The 23,296-nt window shown below is 48.5% G+C and overlaps 1 protein-coding gene across 1 annotated transcript in view; it reads right to left on the reverse strand.

Annotated features, from left to right (window-relative positions):
- Positions 1-23,296, reverse strand: part of CAMK1 (calcium/calmodulin dependent protein kinase I) — a 483,807-nt gene that overhangs the window by 380,258 nt on the left and 80,253 nt on the right. The window contains exon 2 of the mRNA XM_069643253.1: positions 4,492-4,643. Coding sequence (XP_069499354.1) covers positions 4,492-4,577 — 86 coding nt within the window. The 5' untranslated portion in view covers positions 4,578-4,643. The remainder of the gene's footprint in view (positions 1-4,491; positions 4,644-23,296) is intronic.

Consider the following 23,296-nt stretch of genomic DNA (forward strand, 5'->3'; position numbering starts at 1 on the left):
ACACAAGACAGCCCCCGCCCGGCCCTCCTCAAACTCCCGGCCAACAACAACTCCCCCAGACTCCCTCACGCCACCCCAACCTGCACACCTCTCCTCGGGTTTCTCAGTTTATTTTCTATCTTCTGCTGGAGCGCAAAAATGTGCATTTTCCACCCACCCCTCCTACCTTCTTCCAAAATGAACAAAGCAGATGGAATTCCAAAAATGTACAAAAGTGGGTCGGAAGAACGTTCTGGAAACTGCGGCCTCTTCAGCTGCGTGCCTTTGGAGCAACAGCCGCCTTCAAAACCCTTACTGAAAAGAAGGCAATTGCGTGTTCTACCCAGGCTGCACTGCTCCCGCGCAGCCACCCCTCGGTCTTCCAGAAGCAAGGTGACAAGATGGAGGATCTATACCTGCCAAGTTACCCTCTGCCATGCGCGACACCCAGAGGCAGTCTTGGTTTTCCTCATTGCATGCTGGGACTTGTAGTTTCGTATTTCCAATTACAAGCATAGGCCTACATATCCCAGCATGAAAAGGGAAGTGTAGGACTGGGCTAGTTTGAAGTGTCCCGCATGACAAAGGACAACTTGGGAGCTATGGCGATCAGAGGAGGGGCACAACCTCACAGGAACAACTGAAAGAGAAACGTTCACATGAGAGGAAGTCCTCGACACCTATGCTGACCTGCCAACACGAAACCATACATTCCAGCATCATTCATTCCATTCGGGAGACACTAGTCCAGTCCTGGTTTTAACTTTGCATTCTGGTACTTGTAGTCCTGGATTTCCCATTGAAACCGTGCAGGACTTCTGCTCTGCGGCCAGATTCAGAAAAACCTGTGGGCACGGAGCTGTGAGGGCACCTTGCCCCTCGAAGGCTACAGATCACACCTCACGCAGCCCCGATTCGTGTAGGGAGTTTGCGAGGTGATGGAAGGGAAGTCGGCTGTTGCAAGGGGCCTGCAGCCCAGCCCCTCATTCAAAATGCACGTCTCGGGCGTGCACCCTACACAGCACCCATCAGGGTGAGCCCCTCAGCCAGGTGGAATCCATGAGCGCATTTGCAGCAGGTCTTGAAGTCCCTCTCACAGCAATGCACAGTTTACATGTCCCCCTTGGTTCAGGAGGTGGACATTTGAAATAAAAAACAGAAATGCTCATGCCAAGCCTGAGGTTATCAATTTTGGCAGATCGGTGCTGCTCTGCCGGCATAACATACAATGCACCACCACAGCTGGAAAGTTACTATTTGGGCACTAATAACAGATGTGGTTATCCAACTCAATGGTACTCATTTTATTGACCTCAGAAGGTCCGAGGAGATCCGAACCTGTGACCAGAGGATCAGACACGGATCCTTAGAGAGATTCTCAGTAGTCCACTGAGGTGCAGACCCTGCCGCATCATGCGGGTGCCTGCACCTAGACTGAGACCGGGCAAACCATCTGCAGGGAAAGAGGTGCAGATTTGCTGCAGGTCTCAGTGAGCCTGGCTATTCATTGGCTGCCCTATGGCTGTGCAGGGGTGTTGCTAGGTCCGGAAAAGATCCTGGGCTTCGCTAATGTCAGGACTGTCGAGGCTATGTAGCCTTTTGCTTGTAGCCCCTGAGCTTCTACCTGGGGCTACAACCAAAAGACCCGGGGCTATACCCTTTTTAGCCCCCCAACCCCAACGCCTATGGCTCTTTGGAAGAATTACGCATGTATGCATTCCGAATGCGGCCAATATTTTTTTTTTACAAATCAACCGCTGACCACATGCAGGTGTGATGTCCCCATGCGTGTGCAGGCCACGCGCCATGGGGCAACACCGTTCAGGTGAATCTGCCCTTACATATCTGCCTACACCTTTCACATTGTGTAAATAGGTTCCAGGTCTTAATGTCGGGCCAAAAATGGCCGTGAATACAACCTTTTGCAGCAAAAATGCTGTGGTTTTGCCGCCACAACAATGTAAAGGATGCGGGGGGACACCCCTGCAACCCCCGTCCCCCTTAAATGGTACAATGGGGTACACCTTTACCGGGTCAAACCACAGCATTTTTGCGGCGATTATTTTTACCTGCAACATTTTTGCCACGATATTACCCGATACCTGTAAATAGCTCATGTTTTACAGTCTGCCAAAAATTCACTGCAATGTTCAACCCATTGGTTCCTTCATGCAAACATTCCAGGGCTCTCAATCTAGTTTTTCCCAGCTGGTGAAATCGCTGGGTTTTATGTTAGACTCACGACTTACCTCGATTCCTCATACCAATGGCCATGTGACATGGGTTAGCTTTCACCGATATGCCTTGCGGGCAGTGAAGTCTTATTTCACCATGTCCCGTTCATACTTTAGTACAAGCCCTCGTGCCATCCCGCATTTATTAAGCAAATTTCATCTTTCCTGGCCAACCACATTCTTCAGTGGCTCCTTTCAACACTGCGGCATGAAGGTCTGATCACAGGACCCCGACTCTGCTCCCCTTGGACTGGCTTTCTCTGGAGGCCAGGATAGGGTGAGCAGATTTATAAAGCGAAAAACCGGGACAGGGCAATTAACATAAAGGTAGGACTAACTCTTGAAAGTGGCTGTCAAGTGGCTACACCAATGGACACAATCTCGAGAAGGGGGACAGAGCACCAAAAACCGGGTGAGTCCCAGCAAAACCGGGACGTCTGGTCACCCTAGGCCAGGATGGCCTTTAAATTACTATGCATTACTAAGAAGGCAATGCATTGGCAAACCCAGAGTTACCTGGCCGAGAAACTAAAGATTTCAAGGGCACCCGAGAGGCCTTGGAATTTGTGCCCCTCAGCGCTTGGAGGCCCGGGGTTCCACTAAGAAAGCGTCTCTTTCGGGAGCGGGTGTTACTGGATCGAATGCCCCACCTGTGATCACCGACTTCAAGAAGATCAGAAGAAATCTTGGTTGTGGCAATCTGTCTTTTAAGGGCTAATGGACCATTTTGACCAGACAAGGTGATGTTTCATGGTTAGGCGTTATTGTGCAGTATTGGTTGTTTTATAGTTTATATACGCCTTTTTGTGAATCGCTCAGATACAACAGCGCCAGGTTTGTGCTATAGAAAAATAAAGAATAAAAGATAAAAAAAGCATGCCGTTTAAAACCTGCACGTTTATATTTGCACTCACAGTCCTGCAGTCTGTGCAGCATTTGCATGCCTGTGTGCTTACACCAAGCACAGGATAACAATTGTGCATTTTGATGTGTAGCTTTGTGTCTGGCTTTACTAAGCACATGATTCAGAGTGCAGCGTTTACTGCGTCTGCATTCTGTTGCACTAAGCACACATTTACTGTGTCTGCATTCTGCTGCACCAAGCACACGATCCAAGAGTGCAGCGCTAACAGTGTCTGCATTCTGTGGCACCAAGTGCACGATACAAAGAGTGCAGCGCGTTTACGGTGCGTGCATTCTGTTGCACTGAGCCCACGCTACAAAGAGCGCAGCATTTACTGTGTCTGCATTCTGCTGCACCAAGCACGCGATACAAGAGTGCACCATTTACTGTGTCTGCATTCTGTTGCACACCAAGCACACAATACAAAGAGTGCAGCATTTACTGTGTCTGCATTCTGTTACACTAAGCACACGATACAAAGAGGGCAACATTTACTGTGTCTGCATTCTGCTGCACTAAGCACACGATACAAAGAGTGCAGCATTTATTGGGTCTGCATTCTGTTGCACTAAGCACACGATACAAAGAGTGCAGTATTGCAAATCCTCGATAAGTAAGAGTTTGGGGCGGATTCACAAGCAGGAAGCCAGTGGTGTGGGTTTAATGATCAATAAAGACACACCATCTGCCCCCATTGCCCCCTCTGACTTTACCCCCCCTCCTCCATTGAACATATCACCGTTTCTACTTCCCACAGACTCCCACCTCTACCTGCCCTCATCCATTTGAAACCAGGGCCCTCCAATCTCTTCCTCACAGAACTAGACCTGCTGCTCGAGACCATCCCAGCCGAGGTCCCCATGGCCACATCGGGCGATTTCATCCTCTCCAGTATCACTAAGCACAGTGACTGGCACAAGCAGGCAAACACACAGTGAAGGGTGCTACACTCAAGTACTTCCCGTCATGTGACAACAAAGCACTTCCTCTGATCCCCAAATCTATAGAGCCAGACCATCTGTAACAATCCTTCTTGCCAGACCCAGGGTGGGTGGTCTCAAAGGCTACCTCATCCACATGTTTGCCAGAGCCTCACATCAGTGGTCGCCCTCAATACAAGCAGTCTAAATGAGCGGCATCAGGTCATCTCACCTGGGTCCTCCGAGCTCAGGGTTCAACCTTTAGCTCTCCAGATATTTTGGGCTACAACTCCCATCATTCCTAGCCAGGCTAGTCAATTGTGAGCCTTCTCAGGAGTGGTAGTCCTGCACATGTGGAGAACTGCAACTATGGCCCTAGTTCTGGTTCTCAAGCCCCCTTTCCTTCTCATGATCACGTCAGCAGGACCCGCGTCTAGCGTGAATGAATACTCACGTTCCCAGAACGTCGCGGAACTCGTAGATCTCCCGGATGTCCTCGGCTTTCTTCTTCCAGCTGGGTCCATCCTCTCCAAGCGGCATCTTGCGGCGTTTTGATCAATTACTGTCCTCTGGAAAAGTGGATTCCAGGTGGGTCTCGTGGCGAAACTGCAAAGACAGAAATGAGAAGGCAAAGGGGGGTTATTAATCACAGCAGCAAAGTATGGGTGGTATTAGATTGCCAAGTCCTAGTATGGAGAAAATCCTTGCAAGAGTTGCTCATAGGACCCCAGTGTTCAGAATGTCACATTCTAAGGGCCATATCTGGATATTGTGCAATGAAATAGTCATTCTCACCCTGGGAGTGGCCATTATCCAATCAGGTGGCTGGAAAGGCGGGCGAGAATATACATTCCCCTCCCGCTGAGGACCTTCCCCGGGGTGCACCATTTTGGGATTTTTTGTGTGGAGAGGCAACAGAGAGCTCCGGTCCGCCACACCTCTTGCTCCGGCCCCCATAGAAATGGAAAAGGGACTTAGTCTACTTTCCCTACGATGGCGGCCATCTTTAATTTCATCTATTCCCCCCACCCCCCCGGCAGATTGAGGGGGAAAAAAGAAAGCCATTTGCACTGCGGATGAATCCCCATTATGCAAATGGATTTCGCACCCCAGCAGGGGAGTTTACTAAATTTAATTTACTAGCGTGGTTTGCTTTTTGAACAGGTAATATTTGCTAGGAGACACCCACCGTCAACCCTCAGCATGTATGATGTACATATGCACCGATAGATACAATCAAGGAACCACCAGACACAATCAAGGAACCACCAGACACAATCAAGGAACCACCAGACACAATCAAGGAACCACCAGACACAATCAAGGAACCACCAGACACAATCAAGGAACCAAAAAAACACCCTTCTCGCAAGACCTCCAAGAGTCCAATATTCCATTATTGGCAGAAATGCGAGAAGTTCATACTGTTGCGCTTTGGCTAATAGCGCTTAATAAATGGAAACCAATGCACACAAAAAAATATGGTGAAAAGAGATGTTACGTTTTCATCACGAGTTGGGCAGTAGCCCATAAATGCGGCGGTCTAACTCCGTTACTGCCGCATTTACTGCTCTGCTCAATCTGGAGTCTGGCGTGATTACCACCAGCAATTTTCAGAACAATTACCGCTGACAGTATTACCGCGCGATAATTGCACTGAAAAGTCCCCATTGGGTCCAATGGGCACAATCGGGAATGGTCCCCAACGGTTAGTGCCCAACACATGATCCGGTGGTATTACCACCAGACAGGTGGGCTGTAACTCAAATAACCGCCCAACTCGTGATGAGGCCCTTCGTCTGCACTTGGAGGTCCTCCACCAGAATAGGTTGGTTTGGGGCAATGTGGCCTGAGCGGTCATCCTTTATAAATCTATAACAAAAAAAACGAAAAAAAAAAAAAAAACAGGAAGTGTGTAAACACATTAATTGATAACAATAATACTACATTCAAAAACATCTGCAACGTAAGAGCCCTGCACACATCGTGGAGCCAGGCAGGCCGGTAACCCTAAATGTCAGCCATCCCCAGACGGGTACACCTGTGCGGTTTGACCGAGTCCAGGCTTGGACTGGCCTATAGGGCAATAGGGCCCAACAGGCTACCGTGGGCCATGTATTTGGTTAAAAGGGGCATGTTTTGGGGCCCAAACTAGGCCAACCTGATGAATTGCTTCGCATCTTGAAGTTTTAACCAGTGTTTTAAAATACACGATTTCCAACATATTTGACCAAAAACCCCCTGTGGGAACTATTCAGTATGTCACAAAAGAAACTAATTGCCATTTGCGACGGTGTACCACCTTTTGATTGGTGCCCGAGTCAATGTTATGCCCCAGTCCGACCCTGACGAAGTGCCATGGGGCACCGGAAACTGACACCCGTGTTCAGCCTGCACATGGTGCCAGTAAAGCCATCTCACTTCCACAGAGACACGTATAAAACCACGTGATCTCCCCTAAATCCAATGTTCACATAGAAACCGGCAGTTCCTTCATGAGCTGCGATTCCCGATAAAACAGAAGACCATGGGGCGGATTCAGAAAGAAGGGCGATACCTCCGGGTCTGGGCGTATAGCAAATGTAATAAATGAAGGGTGTGGCGATATTGGGCTAATGATCAATAAAATCACACCATCTGCCCCCCTTCTCCTTCGACTTTACTCTCTTCTGTTGATCACGTCTTTGATCAGTTACTCACTCCCTCATACACTCGTGTATGAGCGCGACATAAATAAAATAGGATTTCATTTAATGTCCTTTCCCTTTGATCATATATGGCACCGTCAACCTTCCATACATCAGTTATAGCGTGACTCGACACTCTCTGACCACTTCCTGGCCAAACTACATAAACTTCCAACCCCCACCCCTGCAGGAACTCCCTTGATCTCACCGCCGGCTCCTCTACTCTCTATAGCATTGGTCTGCAACTTGTGGCTCTCCAGATGTGTTGGACTGCTACTCCCATGACCATCGACTAGGCTACCTAGAGCTGATGGTAATTGTAGTCCAAAACACCTGGAGAGCCACAGGTTGCAGAACCTCTATAGCAACCTCCCGCTCTTTACTCACTCATTTACTTCAACATCACCCTCCACTCACACACATGCCACCGTCATGTAGCAACTTCAACCCGGTTTTAACAGTCCTCTACTTGGACCAAGTCAGTGCCTCTCTTCAAGCCATCACTAGTCCCCCCCAAACAGGTGGAATGTAAGGCACTGTGCGTCTACACCAGGCTTTTTAATGTTACTGTCCCAGAGTTCTAAGAGGAAAAAGGTCCACCTTATGTTCCCTCTCATCCCCTCTGTTCTGCTCCTCTACTCGTCCTTCAGATTCCCTGCTTCCATCATTCCAGATCCGGGGGCCACGACCTCTGTGGCGGCTTCCAGGCTATGGCATTCCCTGCCACTGGCCCTGCGTGCCACAGAAGTTCATCTAGCGCCTTGAAGACTTTGTGATTATATCATTCAGATGTTAAGGAAATGGGAGTTTAGAGGGCTTCTTTGAAATAATCAAAAGGGCAAGATTTAGACTTCGTGCCAACACGTCAGTCAGGCAAAAACAGTGCCAAGTTCACCCTACGTTTACCCTAACCACAAATTGCTTTTTAGTGATATCCTATCCACAGCACAGCTCTTGCGGGGGGGGGGGGAGGGACTCTAAACAATAGATCTCTGCATGTCCACTTTAAGGATCACCTTGGAAGACTGAAAGCCTTCTTCCTTGATGGCACAAGGATTGGTGGTATGTTATAGGAGAGTGAACACATTTGGCGGATAGAAGACCAAAAGATTACTATGACAAAGCTTCCCATTAGATAACACACTACGCCCGACCCTACAGCGTGCGTGGCACAGCTATAGCGTCCTATAGCCTGATGTATGACAGACTTTTGCCCACCCAGCCCTACCGCATTCCAGAAGCAGAACATGTGATGGAGTTAATCTTTCAGGGGCGCTGTCCTACCTGAAAATAAGGTTGCAGCCCACTAGGCCAGTCCGCCTCTGCATCAGGACTGCTGTGAGAAAGACTGCTTTGTCAAAACAAAACGAGACTGGCCCCCTTACCTGGTCTCTGAGGCAAAGAAAACGTGGTGTTCCTTTTAGAAATTATTGGAAAAGGAGGGAAAGTAAAACCGCTCAAAGAGTGCTAACGGCAGAGGCATAGCTCTCAACTCACCCACTTTTTGCTGGTGTCATCCACCTTTCAAGCAGCTGAATCACACGCCAAGTTGATCATACGCCCATTCACTTCTATGGGCTCTCACCCGCCAAAAAGAAAGTCGGGCGTTTTCACCCGCCTTGGTGACACAAAAGGTTGGGAGCTATGGGCAGTGGTGTTGCTAGGTCTGGAAAAGATATGGGGCTATGCGAATGTCAGGACTGTCAGGACTGTCAGGACTGTCAGGACTGTCAGGACTGTCAGGACTCGGGGCTAGCTAGCCTTTTGGTTGTAACCCCTGAGCGGCTATCCGGGGCTACAACCAAAAGATCCAGGAATATAGCTCAGCCCCTTAGCCGCGCCCCTAGGAACTCCTCTGGCTAACAGTGTCAACTTGTGTTGAGTGATAATGTGAATGGGGAGTAAAGAGGTTGAACTCCTCAAGCTAACGGGAAGTCCCGCCCCTCTTCATCCAAGCAACCCACAAAACAACATGCCGAAATTGCAAATAAGGACAGAGGAGGGGGCAGTTCGCATGTTCCTTTCCTGCGTGAAGTCTGGAGTGTGGGATCCATTGTACAGTGTATTTTCTCATTCCAGTGACGCCCGACATGAAAGCAGCAGCCCAGCAAACTCGTCAAACTGTTCAAAGAAGTAGTGCTGTGTGAAATGAGCCGCTGCTCGTCCTCAGACCACTTCCTTCCGGTTTCTGGGCTTCTCCGGCACACTCTTCCGCAGCCCATCCCCCCACACCCTGCAGCCCCAGCAGGTCATGAGCAATTCACCATCAATCCGGACGGCCATATGTGTTTGAAAGTGCAGCCGTTCGTGTCTTTCTTCTATATCTATTGCAATACAATGAAATTGACAGTTTCTAGTCCCTTTTCTCCGTGGCTTCCTCCGGGCCTTGCTATGAAAAATCTAGTCGCCTAAGCCACCACCTTCATCACTCAAAACCTGGCCGGGAGGGGGTGGGTGGGACGCGAGGACGGGAAAGATTCAGGGGCTGGGTTCCTACTTATCTAATCCAATGAAAGATGACACCAGCAATTTTCGCAAGTGTGCAGTTTTGCAACCCCATGGCATGGTGGCTGGCAACCGCTTAAAGTTGGAAGCAGGTTCGTTCCTCTGCCCTTAAAATGCCGGTGCACCTTTAGATTTCAATTGGAGCCATTGGGCTGCAGGGCCATGTTTGAGGGTTCCGTGTCTCTTGAAGCAACCCTTTAATCTCTCTTGTGGGCGTCAGGATTGTCCAGGCTAAGGCCTTGGAGGTGGGGGCAGGATCAGAGCACCAGCTAAGCCTATGCTGCTCATGGTAGGTCTATTATTGACACACCCCTCTTATACAGGGTCCCCAGCTTTGTTTTTGCTTTCATCACCACAACTCCCAATGGAGTCCGAACCATGAACTCGCTCACTACGAAGGGCATTCTTAAGCAGTAATGAAGCAAGCAAACTGCCTCCAAAATGTAAACATTAACTAAGCCCTGTTGATCCATGTATAGGGCAGGAAACATGTATTAGTTAAATAAACAGTGGTTTACCCAATGCTTAGAGCTTAAATGAACTGCTTATGGAAGAGAAATGCTTAGCACTAATTTGGAACTGCGATTTAAACTTTCCAACTGCTTAATAACTGCTTGAGGCATGTTAACGAAGCATATCCCTTGTCTAGGGCCATTTCATGCAGAAGTCTCTTTAGAGGTTTCACAGTCTCCAGCATACGAGACTGACCCTGTCACTCGGAGCCCAGCGACCCTTATAACCTGTGTGAGGCTGCCTTCCAAGGCCTAGTCCAAGTACCAGACCTATCCCAGAAACATGGAGGTGGCGCGGGGCTGGACCTCCGTATCAAGAATCCCTGATGCCAGAGATGTTCGTTGTTTAACTGGCATCTCGTTCCCTATACCCATCAGCCTCTGCCCCAGCCTGGTCTCTATTCTTTCAGATACCACAAAGACCAGCATGCACCAGACTGCTCAGAAACCTGGGATGGACCATAGAATCCAGGAAGCAGTACAAAGTTAAGCAAAACGGGAACTACAACTAGCACAATGCACCTGGGCCTAACCAACAAGGCCCGGTGGAACAGGAGGAACGCACTGTTTTCACAAATGGGAGAAGACGGGTCTTTTCCCCCTTGGCATATGAGTGGGACACCAAAGACACCAACCCTAAACGGGCTACAGGGGAGCAGTGGGTAGCAACAGCAAGACTGGAACTAGCAAGGATATACATAGGAACAGGGGACACCGAAAACACCCCCGAAACGTTGTTTGAACAGCGACTGGCCAAAGACAGGAGAGAACCAGAGAGCAAATAACCACTCTAAGCACATAGCTGGCTACAGCAAATGGATACTGAAAAGGGGTGGGGCTACAGGACCTTTGCTGAATTCCATGGGGAGTCCCACCCTCGAAGGTGTGGCTTAGGTAGAGATTGGCCCAGGTGAGCAGCTGACTCGGGTAACCAATGGGGGGGGGGTGGCGGGAGAAAGAAAGAAATGGGCGAACAGGAAGGCTAAGAGACGGCCCTCAGGAGAAGCGTACCAGGATACCCTGCTCTGAAATCCCTGAGGGAGTCAGCTGGCGAAGGCAATGGCCGCCATGCCTCCCTAGGGGGAGGGAGGGAATTGGACAGTAGGGGAACCCAGGCTGTCAACTGATCTAGGAGCAGGCCAATGTGGAATAGGGACCCTTGGCTAGGGTGGTGGCAGCCCCTTCAAGGTTGAGGGACATAGAAAAGGGAACACCCATAGACTGGGATTTCCAAATGCTTTGTGCGCTAACTTTGAGAATAAAAATTGAAACCTATTGGTTTTTGTCTTGTGACTCACTGAGCCCCTTGTCATACGATGTGGTCTCCTATTTCGGACCTCAAGACCCAACTACAGCCCATATTTTCAGAATATCTCATGCTGGGTCATTAGTCTTTCATACTGCACACCTCAATACTCTGGTGGTCCTGAGCACCTAGCCTTGACTGAAGAACCGAAATGCGACCTCACCCAAGATGGCAGCCAGACCGTGATCTAAAATAGATTTGAATATAGTGAATATGCAATTAGGTCATTTGCATGGTCGGTGGTTAGATGAAAAACCTAGTGTGTTGGGGTTCTCAAGGGCCGGACTTGGAGACCCCTTGTTGACTCTCTCCTTACACTTGTGCACTACTTAAACTGGATACATCTAACCGTACTGGGCTGGTAGGAGGAGTCTGGCCACACAGGGCACGTCCTCATTAGCCATTCTACCCACAAATCTGCCGAACACAAAAACCTACAAGAGGTTCTAAAAGTTCCAAAAACAATCTGTTTAAAATAATCGACCGTTTACACATTGCCTTATACCAAATTCCTCATAGCGCTGTAATGCGGTGTGTTATTGCGCAATTTATCAACCTCGGAAGGATGAAAAGCTGAGTCTCAGGCTGTGGTTCCATCCTGTGATTGTAGGATGCACACAGTTGGCCGATGCGAGCCTCCACTCGCTGTGATTTCTCACTGGTCATTTGTTCATTTTTCCTTATTTCTAAATAATGTGTTGAATGCCCGCCTTGTGTGTGGGGTGATGGGCTGAGTTCAGGGATGGAAAGAATGGTGGCAGCCTGGCAAGAGCCGGATCCCAGATGTGCATCCTAACGCCCAGTTGCCTTCATGAGTAGGGTTCCTACCTGTGGCGTCCTGGCAGAGGGGAAATCAGCAAATTTGGCAACAGGCAGCACCTTCTCTAGCAGTTTAGCCCCATCCACAGTTATTTTTATAAGAATCCGTAACCCCAAACAAAAGGGGTATTCAAATACTTCACAAACCCTGTGAGCCACAATAAAAAATATCTAGGAAGGAGTGGTCCGTCATTAAAAAGTAGGTCTTGCAGAGTTACGGGACTAGTTTGAGACTTGGAGGACGTTACCCCCCATAGGGGGATGTTATGAATGTCGCAGTGCCACTAGGGACCAGCAATCTCCCAGGACTCCACCTATACACCAACCTAATGCCTAACCTGAGCCTTTTCATAGGTCTAACATTATAACCATATTGCTAACCCTTCACCATAACCACTGCAGACCCCCGGTCTCCACTCAAACGGTACCACTCCACAGCGACCTTTTCCGAAACTGAGTCCCAACGCTACCCTTCTCGCTTTCCCTTGCCCTTGCCAAACACTAGCCATTCCCACCCTGTGAGGTCTTCAGGCTTTCCCCAATAACCACAACACTTCTTATCCCTAGCCCCAACTAACTCTAGATCTACCCGTAATCCCTCCAGAGATGTCTTCCAGCTGTCTCCCAGAACCGTAACACCTCTTATTCCTAGCCCTAACCCTAGGTCTACCAGTAATCTCCCATAGATGTCTTCGAGTTGTGTCAGAGAACCGTAACACCTCTTATCCCTAACACTAGACCTAACTCTAGGCCTACCCGTAATCCCACTGAGATGTCTTCCAGCTGTCACCCAGAACCGCAACACTTCTTATCCCCAATTCTAGCCCTAACTCTCGGTCTACCCGTAACCCCCCCCTCCCGAGAGGTCTTCCAGCTGACTCTCGGATCCACCAGACTTCTTATCCCTAACCCAACCCTAACTCTAGATCTACCTGTAATCCCTCCCGAGATGTCTTCCAGCTGTGTCCCGGAACCACAACACTTCCTAGCCCTCTCGGTCTACTCGTAATCCCCCTGAGATGTCTTCCAGCTGTCTCCTTTAACTCCAAAATCACTTCTCACTTACCCAAGCCTTCATTCTAGATCCATCCCTAAAGCCCCCGAGATGTCTTCCTGTTGTCTCCCAGAACCTTAACCCTGCCTACATCAAGCCTTAGTCCCAATACTAGCGCTGGGTTCAAGATCACCCTAACCAGAACCCTAAATCTTGGCAAAAGACACAGCTGGATATCAGTGTGGAGGAACAAATGCAAACGAATGCCTCAAACAATGCTGATGTGAAATATACTGTGCATTATTCTGAATTGAGAAAGACTAGGCCTCTACATTCAGCACTAGACATGTAGCTTCAATAAATACATCACTTTGAATGATATGCTTGAAGTAAGGATGGATGTCTTAAACCTGGTAACTAATGCTGTATTAATTGGCACGTTTTGCATTCTGATGGCTAAGCAAAGTTAATAAGAAAAAAAACACTTGCATTGTCATAAGTATGCCCATGTTTAACACAGGTTATTTCAAATGAATGATGAGAGTTTGAGTCTTAATTGGATTAAGGGTGTACATCTGTGCTAGTTATTTCTTGGAGACTAGGGAAGTGACCTTGGGAGGATGGGATTGCCCGGCTATGCATAGAAGACTATTGTGCTAATTGGGAGGACGGAAGTCCTCCTTAGTAAAGTCGTAGAGTCTTCCGCTCATTCTACTGTAGTCAATGTACTGAAAACCTATACAACTTGCTAATAAAGAGGGGTGGTAACAACGTTAGGATTGTTCACCCTGCAGAGCTGCTACCAAAGATTTACTGAACTAACCACATCCAAGATTAGAATCCTATTTTTGTTACCTGGAACATCAGTGTTCTGGAGGCAGTGCACACACACCATGCTCCCAGTCCCACATCATGACTCTCACCGGACCTATAGGTGGGAAGGGAAACGTAGAACGGATGTCATAAGCATATGTGTAGCACATCAGGACGTGTCTCTGCATGACGTCTTCCCAGTGCCTCAAGTAGCATTGGAAAAGGAGATGAGGCTCATCAAGGGGGGTGTGGTCTAACAGCAGGGGGCTCACGTGCTAGCACATTAGGCCATTCCCCCTTGATGAGCACTGGCCTAAAGGGCTACAGACACCCCTTTGTAGAGATCAGCACCCTCTCCCGCTGGGGGAAGAGGATGCTGATCTCTGCATTTATTTACTAAATGCTTGCCTGGCAGGGGACATCGCCTTACCTTTTCAGCCTTAATGGTGCTGCTGTCCCTCCCCAAAGCTGAAAAGGTGAGGCCGCTGGATGCAGAGGCCTTTTTTCCTAATGCCTAAAGCTCCTGAGTGAGCAGGAGCTTCATGCTTTGGGGGGAAAAGGTCTCAGCTTCCAGTTGTCACACACTTTCATTTCTTGATTGATGGGATACCTCACATGTGCCGGTACCACCATTATGGATGAAAGACTTTGTTTTACTCATGTGCAACAGCTTTTGGCTTTAGAAAAAAAAAATGCCTGGTCCTCTAGCTCTGCCAGAGCCTGCCAGGGCTCATCCCTGGGTAGCCTCAGCCCACTTAAAGCCCTGGGTCTTCCCATAGTCATTACAGTCTCAATAACAACTACTCATGGTTTGTTTCAGCAGAGTATGACGACTAGAGGGAGAATCCCACCAGGCATCCAGAGTCTTTATGGGGAACAGAACTCCGTGTACCCGATGGGCCCCGCCCTCGGAAAGCCCTTCTGGGGACTAAAACCCGATGATGATTTGAACAAGTAGTTTTGACATTCCAATGAAGAATGCTGGAATTTGTTGTCCAAGGAAAAGTAGTGTAGTCCAAGAGTAGGATGTTGCAATAGAGGAATGGAGCTTGTAGTCCAGAGAAAGGCCGGAATAGCAACAAGTAATATTGCAGGTATTCTCAGAAGAGAGAGGGAGAAAGAATGAAGGGGAAGTAAGAAGGCAAAGATGAAGACAAAAAGGAGCTGGAACCGCAAGGCGCGGAAGTAAGAAAGAAAAAGGAAGGTAAGGCAGAAGACGAAACAATGCTGAGCGGCAAATGCAAAGGAGAGTGAGGAAGAAGGAAACCGCAAAGGACAGGCACCCGGTAGCCAGGACACAAGACAAGAGTGAGTCAGGAATTGGACGAAACAAGTAGCAAGTGAGACGAGCACCCATCTCCGGGAGAAACGGAACAATGTGGAGCAGGAACAAGAAGAACTGACTGAAAGGTTGAGCGGCAGCGGCGAAGCATAAACGTAGCAACGCGCCGAATGGGCTAATTTCATGAAATATATAGTTGTCGGAATTCCGACACTATCTTGAGAAAGACTAGAATGCTTCGTAAACTCCATGAATAGCATGTAGTAACCGCCATCTTGAGTGATGTTGAAATCGGAAGGGGATGCCACTTTCTCCATTTATTCCATAAGGAACGAGCAGCTTGTTTCCTAACTATAGTCTAACAATTGACATCCTAAACGTAACCGTTCCTTAATGAGACCCTAACCAACTGCATCCGTAGCCCTAAACCTAATGTAAACCCTTGGAAGGTGACGCAGAGGTGGATTTGATCAGTTTACTGCCGCAGTGCAGTCAGAGTGTCTGGATAATATGTTCTAGCTGTGTCGCATATTTAACCCTTACTGTACCCCTAACACGCAGTGAGCAAAACACCAGTGTGTAGTACTGCACATCAGAATGGCACGAAATCCATACGCTCTACAAATCCACCGGTGGTGCACAATGCAGATTTCTGGCCTGATCCACCTATCAGATGAGACTGAATTCTGCCCAGACTGTGAGTCTGACAATTTCATCTAATAAGGACTGACACATCAGAAAGGCAGAACATTTTGCATGTCATGATTGGCCAGTGCCCAGTCCAGTTAGGTGGTCAGAATAATTCAGCCGCTCCTATGAAATTGAAAGCCAGGCACGCCTGCCATCTACAGCCCCACTTTGTCCCCCTGAACCAGGTGGTGGAACTTGCAGCAGAATTCCTGGAATTGTGCTCTAGGGGTAGATCTGAAACAGGAGCCTGGAATTTGGAAAGTGTGCTATATCCACATATAATCCCTGTAGAGGAGGTCCCAGACATGGCTTACACCCCAACCCCACAGTTTGAGGTACCAGGAACAGACTCGCCAAAGTGATGTATGAGGAACAATTGAAAAAACCGAGCTGCACTGAGCCTATGCCCAGTGCCCATCAGAAGAGCAATACCTGTTGAAGTGCCTATAACCAGACAACCATGGGCGGCTCGGTACCCACTGCGGCAACCGTACCAGCAGCTGGCCCGAAGTGAAGACTACTTACAAGCCGTCCCCGAAGAGACCCAAAGAGCCCTAATGGAGGGTAAATGATGACGACATAAGAGCCCGGACAGTCATACAGATGCACATAAATTAAGCGAAAAGGATAACATGAACATAAACACAACCGAAAGATGACGCGCAAGGATGAAATGGAAAGAATAATGATGTAATGGATTTATAAGACGAAACGATGATATATAAAGAGACGTAATGAAATGTAGCTGTGAAACAAGATGGAAGTATTCAACCAGCTAACACTTGTAGATAGGCTTAGAACGCACAAAGCTAAGAAAACAGAACTGCTTGCAATGCTTAGTAGAAGAATAGAGCGGCATGTGCCAATTATATATCTACCTCAATGAAGCATAGTATACAAGTGCGACTCAATTTTGTAAAGCCGAATTAAGCCCATGCTGCAAGGGGCTAACAAGACCAAGATTCATATTCCAGCCAAAGCCAAAGGAAAGAGTGGAATCAAAACTCAGTAAGAAGCAGCTCTTGCCTGGGAATTCGAGGTCAACTTAAGGAAGTGAGGAGAGCGGCAACCTCGAAGAATCGAAACTTCAAAGCATACCAGCCAGCCAGTGAAGGTCGAGATAAAGAGGCCCCAGGCAGGTGGCGAGGCTACGGAGGAATCAAATACAAGGAAAAAGGAGCAGATTCACAGTGAACAGACACGTGACCAGCTAAGGGCAAAGAGGTACCAACGACTGATGTCACCCAGAGCCCAAGGATGCCATAACTTTTCCTGATAAGAACTAAGTTTCAAGCCCATCCTCAGCCAACAAATTGACACATAGCCCTAAAGGTACTGATTGATGGAAGGGAGGCAGGGTGAATCTTGGGGCACTCCGCATCAGGGTGTCCATGCTGCTAATTAAAGTGGAGATTTATGCTTAGGGGTGTAACCTGCCCAATCACAATGGACCAAATAATCTAGGGTCCTATAGCTAGTAGAACCAATCAGACGTGTTTGTAGTGACGTATATCACGAGTGATGTAGAGGGATGGGCGTAGACGCCCACCCGATAAGAGTTATCCAATCCTCACGCTCTGTTACCATATACAGATATAATACCTATTGTAAAGTTACCTTTTCCAACTAATAGAATTGCATGACAAACGTTGAGTGTTACACGTTAATGATGCCGAAAATGTACTATAACTATTGCTGTCTGAATGAAGAATTTGGGAGTTGAAGCGAGACAGGCGATCGCAACACTGTTGATTACTATTTGTTTCCGTTTTTTGTACTGGTCATTAAACGGACTTCCCTTTGCCAAACTATTGAGTTGTCCTTATTGAATTGTGTCGGAGTAAGTGAATTCTGCACCCCCATTCCTCACATGGTGCAGCTATCTTGTCTTACAGGTATTCGAGGGTGAGCTCTGACCTATGGGCCCGTCAGAGGATGCTCCACCCTCCTGTACATGCCCCACCCCCCCGCCCCAACACCCTTGTCCCAGTCCTCATTGTATCACTATTTTACCCTGACTCTTACCCATTCCCAAACTCTACGTTTAACACTGGAATGGGGCTGCAGCATTCAAAGACTTCCAGTGGCCTCAACATGGAGAACTCACCTTTCCCCGGTTACAATCCTCCAGCTTCGCCCTTGATCAGAAGTCCAACCAGGAGCGTGAAGCGCCCATGGCCAGCATTGGTCTGTGCAGTCGACCAATCAGGTGAGTCAACAACAATCCGAGAAGGGATCACGAGGGACGATATGACATGTGTAAGAGATACACCGGCAATAAAATAATGTAATCGCGGCCAACTGGCTTATAACTGATAACATTTGGTACCAAAACACAGACGTATAACGAGATGAAGTTTGCACTTAGTAACTGTCACTGTATAAAATGTCATCACCGGTGATTGCAGCTTGTAAACCCTCCCTTGAACTCTCCAGCACTCTTCCTGTGCACCCCTCCGGCACTCTCCCCGTGCACCCCTCCGGCACTCTCCCCGTGCACCCCTCCAGAAGTCCTGTTAGTCGGTGGCTCTTCAGACTCCAGCACAGCAAATGTTGGCGCTGTCAGCAGAGCTCATGGCTTGGGTGCACCGAGCAGGCACGATCATGCAGAGCGCTCGTATAGATTATGCTGTGGGAAATGCAGAGCGGGCTGTTAATGTGCAGTGCGCCTCAGGACGCTGAGTGCAGCGGCTAGTGTTTAGAAGTTAGGACTGAGTACTTCTGAACACCATCTTGTAAAGGCAACAGGGATTGTTCGGGCCCATGGCTTCAGAGCAGTTGGGAGGAGGGTGAGGGCGACCTCTCACATTTGTCACTGCAAGGGGAGACAGCAACCCTGCTTTTGCTGTTCTGGGCGAGAAGGAGCCCACACACTCTCCAACAACTTTTAAAAAGGCACGAGTACAGCGGACTGTTCAGCTGTGGCAACAGAAGCTCCTAGGGAGACTTGCATGTGTTCCGTGGCCCTACTTGGGTGGCACTGTCCCTGGGTACAGTTAGTGGCGTGCCACGCAAGGTCAGTGAGATGGGACTGGCAGCAGCTGTGGTGCAGAGGGCTTTCCTTGGCTTCTCTCCTCGGCAAGACCTGCGGGTGTCATGGGGAGGTTCCGCTGCTACGTGCAGCGGTGCAACGGGTGCTCGCGGCAACAAGGCCCGCTTACTCCAGATGTTCCAGTTCTAGATCACAGATCTAGATTCTAGACCAGGGCAACATCCCACTGAAGCACCTGAAGTGCAGTCATTCAAGAGCTGCAACTGCCAGGCTCCACCTGGCCTATAGGGCAATGTCAAAGGTGCCAGCACAACAGGTTAGTGTGGCCCATTTCATTTTGGTCAAAGTGGGCAAGATTGAGGAGTTACTTTCCCATGCAGCTAGAGCTTTGGACCAGGTAGTTTTTAAAATGCATAATTTGCAATACATTTTACCCCAAAAAAATAAATAAATAAATACTCCCCTCTGGGCACTAATCAAACAGCCTGGCACAAAAGGAACAAACTGGCATAAGTATGGGACACCTTTTTTGTTGGTGACCGAGTCAATGTTATGCCGTGGTACAACCCTGCCAGCTGGTGGTGGGTTCGGACCAATTTAAAAGGTGGGATGTGTTCCCAGGTTACACTTTGGAGAAATAGATGGAGGGCATCAGTGGAGAAGTGAACAAAATACAGCGAGGAGGGACTGAGCTGGCATTGGCCGGAGAATCTCCACGTATTGAATTCTCTTTCAATCACATGCAATCCACAAAGACTTCCTGGAGCATCCATTTCTGAGGATTTCTTTTAATTTATTTATTTGTGATTTCTTTTCTTTAAGCCAAGACTTAGTTTCCTTAGCAACCACTACCATATCAAGTTGAAATAATTTGAATTGGCTGCCGCTACTTCCAAACAGATGCATCTACTGGAAGGATTGCACAGTGCAAATTCCCCTCACCCTTCTGGTTTTACCAACACCCAGATGTGCTTCTAAACGCTTACACAGCATAATAACCTACCGTGGAGGTGTTTCCTAGACTTGGCATGGTTAATCCCTTGGGGAGCGATTCACAATGGTCTGGGCTGTCAAGAAATATGTCTATACTTGCTTTAGATCAATTCTCGGTTATAAATGGATCACAAATAATTAAAGTCGCAAAAGGCTCTGAAGGGAGAGAATCCGTGGCTGCCAGGCTAGCCGTCACTCTCTGCCAGGCTAGCCGGCTAGGAGTCGGAATCCAGCACAGGAGAACTCATGTTCTTCATTGGATGTGCGTCTGCTATACCGATGGGAATCCGATCAGATAGGACACGATCCCTGCCATCTTAGCTAGGGAGAGGAGAACGTTCAGAATAGCCCAAATGTGGTGCCCTGGCACTTTAGTTTTGAACACGTGCAACAGCATTCACATGTGGGTGCAGCTGTTCCCTGCATTTCAAATCATCGATGCGCATTTTGGTGGGGTGCCCCTGAAATAAAAGTGTACATCTTTCATGGTTTCTGCAACGACCACATGGAGTTCAGGGAACTGGCAGGTCTAGGTTGGCGCGCAGCTTTATAAACAAAAGTGTCGCTGAGAAGGAAGGTAACATGTACCTTGCTCCAAGTCCATCTACCATGGGCGGCTTCACTGTAACCCACAATCATGCCTTTGTAAGCACTGTTCTAGCGCCTCCATGCCTGTGGGCTGCAGTGCGCTCTAAAAATATAAATAAACAGTACGACTTCATGCATTGGTTAGCTTGAGTCCTGTACAATCCTAAAAAAAAATCCATAAAGTTATCTGGAGCTGCCTAGATTTGATGCAAAAGGCGACCACATTGCCTTTGGAACAGCTGTTCACCGAATGGATGGGGCAGAACCTTTGAGTTAAGGGCGTGCAGAAATCCACAGAGTATTCCTGCCACAGACACATTTCAGGGCACTGTGGGTGATTAGGAGGGGAAAGATGGGATGGAGCAGGAGGAAGGAAACTAAGACTCTTTCAAAGCTAGCTCCATGGTGGCCTTCCAGAGACCTGTGTAAGCACTTGAAGAGCGCCAAGGGGTCTGGCGGTATAACCACATAAGTCCTCAACATCTCTGGGCCCTCAATGCGTCTTAAGAAGTGAAGGTGCGATGGAAGAGGGTGGTCTATGATCACTTCCTTAATTGCAAGTGTCCTAGTTGTGGTCTGATGTTGTTCCAGAGGTTGGGACCCATCGTGCCTAATGTCTGGCCACCGTAGGCCAAAAGAGGTTGTTTTGACATCACACTGCGCACAACAACTTCAGTTAAATGCAATTCATTAAGATTTTAATTGAGATGCGAGGCAGCCTGGCACGTGTTTCGAGCTAGAGAGATCTTGTTCTGAGACTTAGAATCTTGAGAGACAGTACAGGTCACCATGCATAGGTGGTGAGGTGCTAATAATACTGTGACAATCACGGACTCCACTATATAAATGCAGTTGCACGCACGGCCACTCAATTGAGCTGAATCAGCGTCTCCACTACGAGAACAATTCTGGAGCCAGTTGTAGGAGTTGCAGCCATGGGAGTTCTTCCTTCAGTACCTGGCTCACAGCAGGAAAGATCTCAGTTGGCTGAGCTCCTGCTCAATGCCTCTGTAGGCGCACAAAACTAGGGCGTCCAGGCTTACAGGCAGGTAACGAATGGCGAGGAATGTTAAACAGGTGAGTTTTTATTTGTTTCTGGAACACATTGGAAGACGGTTATATAATTCAAAGTGGCCTTATACAGCTCACTTCTGTCATTTTTGTGATCCCTTGCACATGGTTCTGGAAGAAAGGAGGCGAGGGAGAGCTAGTGCGTTGATAACCATTTTGTGCCATTAACACTATACAAACCACCCAAATCAAAGTCGGTGTACCCGACTCGTGCGCTGCTATGATTCTAGGTGTTTTTTGGGGGGGGGGGGTGACAATGGGATGCGTGTTTATTCATTGGGGGCGGGGGGAGGGGAGAAATCAAAGTTCTATTAGCTGCCAGCTCTGGGATATCAGGAGGGTCACTTATACGAGAGTGAAAAGGAGGTGATGTGCGGTAGGGCTAAAGATGCTGTGTGCTGTGTGCCATGCAGAGAACTTTATGTGGCTCTGTGATGGCTACGGTGGTGGCAGTGCTAGCATGCATGCATGTGGGTCCATGTATGTAGTGTACATATGTTAGGGGATTGGAAAGTGAGTGATGGGACAGGTAGTGCAGGAGGCTATTGAGAAGTCTGGTTTTCCCAGGTTAATTTGCTAGACTCACCTAGAAGGTTCAGGTTTGGCGACAGAAGAAAAGAGAAAAGTGGTGGCGGTGGTCTCTGTGCGGTTGGTATTGGTCAGGAGGGCAGGGTTCTTCCTGTACTTGTTTCAAGGCAAGGCAGACTTGTGATATTTGACTCTTGGCAAGTAAGAAATTGTGTGCTCTGTGTATGTATAGAATTGAGGTGTCGATTGACTTTTCTATGGCTAGCTTTTAGATTGCAAATTCCATTCTTTGCACCCTGAATATGGCGTATGTTGATATTAACGCTTAGTGTTCAAGATCCTAGAAAGGACGTGCTGTCTTTCGCGATATAACTATTAATAGGTGTTAGCCCCCGTGTGGAACGATGGAATCCTGAGGGCCGATTAAGGTACAGGGTTTCTGAGGACACATTGCTGGTTTGGCCATGGATCCTCTTGACTTTCAGAATTCTATATACCACACTAGCTGCTGCTACCTTCCATATGCCCTCCCTGCCCGTCCTCTTCTCCATTCGGAAGCACTTCCTCCACGCCCCTCTCTTAACTGCCCGTTACGCGGCATAGAAACCTAAAAAGGCTCCTCCGCGACCATGCTACCGATCAGCCAGTTGTTCGGCGACCATGTTGAAATAACCTTTCATTCACAAATGTTATCCCATTTAACGGGCTTCCGCTAGCACCCTCATTGCCCATCCTCCTGTGCCATACTAGAAGTTGTGTGCCCTTACCCTGCTTATGCTCCATCACTTTGCTCCGGAATCTTGACTCAGAACATTTAGTATTGCTCGGGGCGCAGGGCCCTAATGCTTAATTATTACATACCGAATAGGGCAGCATTATTTCCCTGAAGTTTCCATGGCTCTGCCCCTTCCGTACAGTCCTGTCAGGAATTCTTGGATACCAGTTAAGCCCAGACCACCTCGTGCAGGAGACCTGGCAAGAGCACATGGGGTCCCACTGCATTGGGCCCAAAAAATCCCCTCAAAAGAGGTTGACCCCCGTGCCCACCTGCACCGGTGGACTAGGCTGAGATGAAAAACAGTCTTTCACCAGGCGGATACTGTACGTCCCGCGGTAAGTCCGCCATGCACACAGCGAAGGTGGTACAAGTGTTTTATACTGTGCCAAATCACCACTGTTATGGTCTCAGAGCATCTGGGCTTACCTGGAGGTTGGTATATTCTGCCCCTAGCGGGATATCCCGTTTGAGAGGAAAGGGCGCAGGGGGAAGATACGGGGGGGGGGGGGATGAAAAGGGTTCAATTACCACAAAGAATTGGTAGCGAGGATGCAGAGGGCAGAGTTTGGGGGGGGGGGGCAGTCTTGACTTGTAGTCGCTTGGATGCAAGTAGATCTAGTTACAGAGGTACGTCTGTAGCTCAAGATTGAAGGAAAAAAGGGTCAATTCTAATATGGTTGGAATCAGATGGACTTTCGAAG

The sequence above is a fragment of the Ambystoma mexicanum genome, chromosome 2p (genome assembly GCF_040938575.1).
Source record: "Ambystoma mexicanum isolate Mex_15411 chromosome 2p, UKY_AmexF1_1, whole genome shotgun sequence".
NCBI lineage: Eukaryota > Metazoa > Chordata > Amphibia > Caudata > Ambystomatidae > Ambystoma > Ambystoma mexicanum.